Here is a 7,735-nt window from a genome sequence, read left to right as displayed (position 1 = left end):
AAACTCTGAGAAAACTCAAGTGATACAGGTGTTTGTGTAGGAGTCTCCTCCTTTTTCTTCTTTGGCAACATCAGTATTGCAGAGACAAATCTGATCACACTTTAGTCCCAGTCAAGGTTTGGTTGTACTGCCACCCAGTGTAGGATTTAATATAAAAGTTTCTGAACTGTTAGTTGAATGTTCCAGATCCATAAGAGAGTGTTGAACTATTCTGAGAGCGTTATGCTCATATTTGTTATGGTGAATATGGAAGATTATTCTCTTAATTAATCAATGAATTGTTCTAGGGAGCTTACGTTCAAAAACATCAAAAATAGTCAAAAATGCTTTTGACCAACAGTCCAAACTCCAAAGATTTAGTTTACAATAAAACCACAAAGAAAAGAGCCAAATCCTCATATTAGAGAAGCTTCAATGACTTAGATAATTGATTCATTGATCATGCATGATTTTTCTGTTGATTGACTACTCGATTAATTGACAAATTGTTTCAGTTCTTGTACAATTTGAGTAATAACTGAAAACAATTGAGATCTTGATACAAAAAAACAGCTGAGCGTAAGTGGTTATAAGATTTTTGTGTGTCAGAGCAGGAAAAGCACAGGTCTGCTGTAATGAACAATGGGTGAATTCTATTCAGTATTTCTGTCCTCGGTCCTAGTGTAGTGACTGCATGTCAACATGTTTATTTATGCTGTGAAGTTGGGCATTTTAACATAGGGGCATATGGAGACCGACTTGTTCTGTAGCCACCCTCAGGTGGATGTTCGTGGAACTGCAGTTTTTGGTACTTCTGCATTGGCTTCACTTCACAGCCATGGATGCCGCACAAAGGCTTACTAAAAACGTAAACAATGAAAACAGACAACATGACACCAGAAGTACTTCACTGCGCTTACTAGGCACATTGCATGAATTTAATAAAGTGCAAATCATACAAAATGTCCCTAAGCCGTAGAGAGTGACTTTCCAAACCTGGAATACGGCTAGTACAGTGCAAAAGCAGATTGCCACTTTGAATAGTAAGGTGTCAGAGTTCATACACCCAGAGGCAAGGCTACTAATTACAGGCAAAAGCCGTGATTGACAGTGTTGAAATCAAAAGGCATTCATATGAAACAGTCGCATTATCAGTCCACTCATTTCTTCACACTCCCAAAGTACATGTTTACCATCAATGTGGTAAATTCAGTTAATATGTCTATGTGTTGGGGTTTGATCACACACTCTTGTGCACCTAACTCTAAATATCTAACTCACTTCCTGAAATCTACAAACAATCACAAGTTACATCTCTCTCATTAAGCTTTTTCTAGAATAACTGCATCCGATGTTGAGTGATCTTGGCCGAGACCTGCTGGAAGACAACTTTGTCTCTTTTATCTTCATCACAGAGCAGTTTCTCCCTCTCCTGCTCCCATGTCCACCCTCCTGTGTACCCTGCTGTCCTCTATATCCTCCCACTCGTCCTCCAGCCCCTCTCCGTCCTGTGTTCTGATTGGTTGGTTCAAGCGAAGAAGGCGATATCTGAGCGGCACCAAGAAGAGGGCGGGGTCAGGCATGGGGTGTGGCCTCTGTGGTGATGTCACTCTCTCCTGAGGGATGCAAGCTCTAACCCTTTCCTCCCTCACACTGACACGCTTTTTATGTCTTGCTTCTGGTTGGCTGGGAGAGACTGGAGGAGGGGGCGACAGAAGCCAGTCTGAGCTCTCCCCTTCATAGTCTTCATCCTCCTCCTCTTCTTCATCTTCATCCTCTTCTTCCTCTCCTTCTTCTACCTCCTCACTTCTGGGTTCCTCCTCTCCCTCTGCAGCAGACTCTGTGCTCTGCCGTTGCTGGAACAGTTTTAAGCGTGCAGTGTGGAGCTCATGGCAGAGGCTTGTCGTGATGACATTTTGGCGTTGCAGTTCACGACTCAGCAGCGTGATCTTGTGGCTGCGGCGTTTGAGTTCCTCCAGGAAGCATCGCTCTTCTTCCCTGAGGCTTCTTCCAAGTGCTGATGCACGTGCTCGGCCAGCCCGCAGCTCCCCACGCGCAGCTAGCATCATGCACTGCTGGTCCTCTAGGAGACGCTCTGCAGCCTCACAGCGTGCTGCCAACTCTGCTTCCTCCTCTGGAAACAGACATAAACACAGTCAGTATGGACAAACGCTCCTTCTGTCCTTATGTGCTCCTTCACATGCTTATTCAAAACAAATTATACATAAATATTGAGTCATTTTACTTCTCTATGGTTTTGAATTCATTTTATGTTGTTGATGTTGCAGATTGAGTTTTGATCACACTGCTTTAATGAAGGAATCATCTCCTCTACTTAATCTTAGAACCCATTAGATATCATCTGATGACAACTTAGCCAATGTTTGTTGACTTATGGTAAAGTCACAGGTATCTGTAGACTGACTCGTTCTGTAGCTGGCCTCAAGTCTGAGGAACTGCAGCTTTTGGTACTTCCAGATTGGTTGCCGCTTGACAAAGACTTACTAAACCATTTGAGGAATGCCCGGTGTTTTTGGACCTCCAGTAAAGTCAACAGATATCTGGCTAACTGATTTTAAAAAAGCTAATAAAAACGTTGTTAGATGATTGACAGTTGATTCAGGGACTGTATTTCCGCCAATGCGGCAGATAACCGTCCACCAACGGACTCGGTTCTGCTTATGCTCATGGTGGAATTGTTTGGTCTCTGTAGATAATATCATAAATAGTCTAGATCTACTCTTTATGAAAAGTGTCATCAGTTAACTTTTGTTATGATTTGGCGCTATATAAATAAATACACATTTACAATGTATAACTTTATTACTAAAACACTACATACATGGATAAAACAATAGTGTTTGCAACCTAAACTAAATTATAATTCATTTGAAAGTCTTGTTCTTAGCCTCACTCACCCAACCTGGAAAACATCGCAGCCAATTTTATTTGTTACAGTATATCGAGCTCCTGGTCCTTATTCTGAATTTTTATCTGAATTTGCAGAATTTGCATCAGGCTTGATCCTTAAAACAGATAAAGTAATTATTGTAGGTGATTTTAATATTCATGTGGACAACCACAATGATAGTCTTAGTACTGCTTTTATCTCTCTATTAGACTCAATCGGCTTCTGTCAAAGTGTAAATAAACCGACTCATTGTCTGAACCACACTCTTGATCTTGTTCTTTCATATGGCATTGAAATTGATAATATAATAGTCTTCCCACAGAATCCTCTTCTGTCTGACCATTTTTTAATAACCTTTGAGTTCATACTACCGGACTATAAGCCTTTGTGTAGAAGCTTCTACAGCAGATGTTTATCTGATAGTGCTGTAGCCAAATTTAAGGAAGTGATTCCTTCAGCATTGAATCCAATCCATGTCTAACTGTAACAGAGGACTTGTCTACTTCCTTTAGCCACCCACAAATAGACCATCTTGTTGATAGTATTACAGGCTCATTACGGACAACTCTAGACTCTATTGCACCTCTGAAAAAGAAGATAATTAAACAAAGAAGGCTAGCACCATGGTATAGCCAGCAGACTCGTAAATTAAAGCAAGAGGCACGTAAATCTGAACGCAAATGGCGTGCCACTAAACTGGAAGAATTTCATCTAGCCTGGCAAGATAATCTCAAAACATACAGGAAGGCTCTCCGTAATGCCAGAGCAGCCTATTACTCTTCTTTAATTGAGGAGAATAAGAACAACCACAGGTTTCTCTTCAGCACTGTAGCCAGGCTAACAGAGAATCACAGCTCTACTGAACCATCTATTCCTTTAGGTCTAAGTAGCAATGACTTCATGAGCTTCTTTAATGATAAGATTATAACTATTAGAGACAAAATCCATCACCTCTTGCCCTCAACAGGCATTGATCTGCATTCTGATACAGCAAGTTTTGAAACAGCTGTAAAACCTGATATGTATTTAGACTGTTTTTCCCCCATCGACCTTCATCAAATAACTTTAATCATTTCTGCAGCTAAGCCGTCATCCTGTCTCTTAGACTCCATCCCAACCAGGTTGCTCAAGGAAGTTTTACCTGTAGTTAGTAATTCGTTATTGGATATGATTAATCTGTCTTTATTATCAGGATATGTACCACAGTCCTTTAAGGTAGCTGTAATTAAACCTCTTCTTAAAAAGCCCACTCTAGACCCAGAGGTCTTAGCCAACTACAGACCGATATCAAACCTTCCCTTTCTGTCTAAGATACTTGAGAAAGCTGTAGCTAATCAGCTGTGTGACTTTCTCCATAACAATAGTCTATTTGAGGATTTTCAGTCAGGATTTAGAGTGCATCATAGCACAGAGACCGCATTAGTCAAAGTTACAAATGACCTCCTAATGGCATCAGACAAAGGACTCATCTCTGTACTTGTCCTGTTAGATCTTAGTGCTGCATTTGACACCATTGACCATCAAATTCTTTTACAGAGACTGGAACATCGAATTGGCATCAAAGGAACCGCCCTAAGCTGGTTTAAATCGTACTTTTTAGATCGATCTCAGTTTGTTCACGTCAATGATGAATCCTCCATGCAGACCAAAGTTTGTCATGGAGTCCCACAAGGTTCTGTACTTGGACCACTTCTATTCAGTTTATATATGCTTCCTTTAGGGAACATTATTAGGAATCACTCTATCAATTTTCATTGTTATGCTGACGACACCCAATTATATTTATCGATCAAGCCTGATGCAACCAATCAGTTAACTAAACTCCAAGCATGCCTTAAAGATATAAAAAGTTGGATGACCTACAATTTTTTGTATGTTAAATTCAGACAAAACTGAAGTTCTTGTAATTGGACCCAAACACCTCGGAAACTCTCTTTCTAGAGACTTAGTTACTTTAGACGGGATCACCCTGGCCTCCAGCTCCACTGTAAAGAATCTTGGAGTTGTTTTTGATCAGGATTTGTCCTTTAACGTCCACATATCTGCTACTGTGGTCATTCATTGTAATTCATTGTCATTTTGTCAGTTATTGTAATTGTACAATATGTTGTGTGTTTGTCCTGACACGTGACATCCATTGCACGTCTGTCCGTCCTGGGAGAGGGATCCCTCCTCTGTGGCTCTTCCTGAGGTTTCTTCCACATTTTTTCCCTGTTAAAGGGTTTTTGTGGGCAAGTTTTTCCTCACTCGAACCGAGGGTCTAAGGACAGAGGGTGTCACTCCCTGTACAGATTGTAAAGCCCTCAGAGGCAAATGTACTTTGTGACTTTGGGCTATACAAATAAAATTTAATTGAACTAAATATATGTGATTCAGAAAAAGATAAAATAGAAGTGCAATGTTGTAGGACGAAACAATGCTTTGAATAAAAAAGTTTATATATATATATGTGTGTGTGTGTGTGTGTGTATGTGTTTGTGATAGTGTAGTGATGGCAGCCCTGGGAGCAGTAACTGGGTTCAGTACCTTGCTCAAGGGCACCTCAGCTGTGCCCAGGAGGTGAACTGGGACCTCTCCAGCTACCACTCCATGCTCCATACAGTGGTCTGTGCTGGACTTTAACCAGCCACCCTCTGGTTTCCATGTTAAGTCACTACAGACTGAGCTATTGTTTCCCATTTCCATAGCATGCACAGATTATGTCATTGCCAAACATGAAAGTCAGTATAACAGTCAGCATTCAGTAATATATAAATATAAATGTTTATCTCACTGTTCTGTGATAATGTTGGATCCTGCCTCGTCATTGCACCCCTGTCTATCACGAGGTCCTTGTGAATTCCCAATTCTCCTCTGCACAGCTTTTGTGCTTTCCTCTCCATAATTAGGATATACAATATCGGCATCTCCCACGTATCATTTTCCCTCTCGTCAGCAAGGAGTTGTAATGTCTTACCTTCTGTGTTTCTGTCAGGAAACCTGGAGTCCAGCTCACAGCTTAGCTCTGAAGCCAGAGAAGGAGATACACAACAAGCAGCAGACAGACATGAAAAAAAAGATTAGACAGGGTGACAGACAGGTAGTCAAAATGTTACCGCAGTGCACACATTAAGAGATGGAGAGCAGCAGGTCACCAGTAGACTGACCATGACAGCGCCTCTTCAGGTGTGTGATCTCCAGCTGCAGACCAGTCAGCATGGCCAGGTGCTCCTGCTTCAGGAAGGCGATGCCTCTGTCCACACTGGCCACCTGCTGCTCCAGCCTCCCTGCATCCATAACTGAAACCAAACACAACCTGCACACACAGATGATGGCAGCTGGATGAAAAGGGATTTCCCTGGACAGTCTGTTTACATTACAGCAGTGTCCCACTTTGAGCTCTGACATAGAACAGAGCTCGAATGAGTTCCATGGAAAACATATATATGATATGATGATAATGATATGAATATTAGAGCGATAGACCATCATCCGTTCCATAATAAGATATTATTGTGATGTCACTCTATAATTAATTGAATTACTGTGTTTTTCTGCAGCATTCAAGAGGTTTGTTAGATAATTATCCTGTAAGCTTGTTTGCAAAATGTCGAATTTAATCTCATAACCCAATAAATCTTTTGGATCTCTGCACCGTTGGTCACTAGGTGCTCAGCGGCTACCTGTAACCGTGCACCCATCACTCTGACCGTGGCCTACCGTGATACTGAAGCGGTATCCTAATCAAAGTCTCATGGATCCTCGTATCGCCCTGTTATCTCTGTCCTTGATGCAGCACAGATGGAGAAAACAAAAGACGCATGCAAAAAACGTCCAGTGCGCAAAAACGCCACTTTCCTCGCTTCTCTTCCCGCTGTCAGATGAGCGGTTTCACTGCTGCAGCTGGGCTTTTTTTCTCACTGTGAATAGATCCTGCTGCAGTCAAGAGTCGGAATAACCTCCTCATAACCTTCTGGTTGTACGTGCAGTACGGTGCCGCTGCTGTATTCACAACAAAGCAGCCCGGTATGAGGGGTGATCAGTGCCACGATGCAGAAGGAGGAGGAGGAGGAGCTCCGTGGAACTGATGATCTGAGCTGCTGCCAAAAGAAAGGGGAATATGATTTTTTATTTTTTAGTGGTAAGATTAAGTCTCATCCTCTGGGCCACAGCAAGTATTTCTATTTACTTTTCATCCAAAGTGTGGGCTGATTTCTTTACATTACAATAGTGTAAAATAAAGTAGAATTACTCAGTTACAGTTAAATATCCTGGATTCCTATTATAAGCATAGATCAGCAAAGCAAAGTATCAGAAGTATATTTGTTATGAAGAGTAAATCTTATTGTAAATGTATTTTAGGGTGTTCAGCCAGCATGGACTTGTCACAAACAAAGACAATAAACATCATAGGAGCAAAAGAACAGGCAATACACATCAAACAACGCAGAACAGAAATAAAAACACAGCCTTGCTCTTTGGACATTACAGCTTGTGACGTACTGGACTATAGACTGAAGCGCCCTCAGCATCTAATACAAACTGAGCAAAGTGAAATAAATCAGGACATTCTGCAGACATCTTATGAAAAAGCTTTTGTATCTGACATTGTGATATAATGATAAATAGAACAGTGCATTTCATTTTCAGCCTCTCCTAGATCACACAAGTGACACTTCTCCTCTGGAGTATAGTGGAAGATTCTTGAGTTTCATCTGGACGAAGCACAAACAGACCTCTGTGCCCTGGATGATACCCTTAATCACACTGTGAGTTCTTCATTTTCTTTCTGTACATGTGCTGGAGACCTGCTTGTCAAATACCTTTGCAAGCTCTCTTTTCTTCTTGCCCATTAGTGTAGAAAGT

General features: G+C 41.3%; 1 protein-coding gene across 2 annotated transcripts; it reads right to left on the bottom strand.

Annotated features, from left to right (window-relative positions):
- Positions 1–792: 792 nt before the first annotated feature.
- On the bottom strand, positions 793–7,016 carry LOC104934425 (coiled-coil domain-containing protein 92). 2 transcript variants are annotated; one of them, XM_019272872.2, is made up of 4 exons: positions 6,728–7,016; positions 6,037–6,185; positions 5,847–5,894; positions 793–2,113 (listed from the first exon to the last, which is right to left on the bottom strand). In XM_019272872.2, exons 2-4 carry the CDS (start codon positions 6,164–6,166, stop codon positions 1,389–1,391), a joined length of 903 nt encoding a protein of 300 aa, XP_019128417.2. In that variant the 5' UTR covers positions 6,167–6,185; positions 6,728–7,016; the 3' UTR covers positions 793–1,388. The 2 variants fall into 2 exon arrangements, with proteins under 2 accessions (XP_019128417.2, XP_019128418.1); XM_019272873.2 differs by having other exon boundaries at positions 794–2,113; positions 6,590–7,014.
- Positions 7,017–7,735: the final 719 nt, after the last annotated feature.

The sequence above is a fragment of the Larimichthys crocea genome, chromosome XXII (assembly GCF_000972845.2).
Source record: "Larimichthys crocea isolate SSNF chromosome XXII, L_crocea_2.0, whole genome shotgun sequence".
NCBI classification, from domain to species: domain Eukaryota; kingdom Metazoa; phylum Chordata; class Actinopteri; family Sciaenidae; genus Larimichthys; species Larimichthys crocea.
This window is presented reverse-complemented; position numbering and strand designations above follow the sequence as displayed.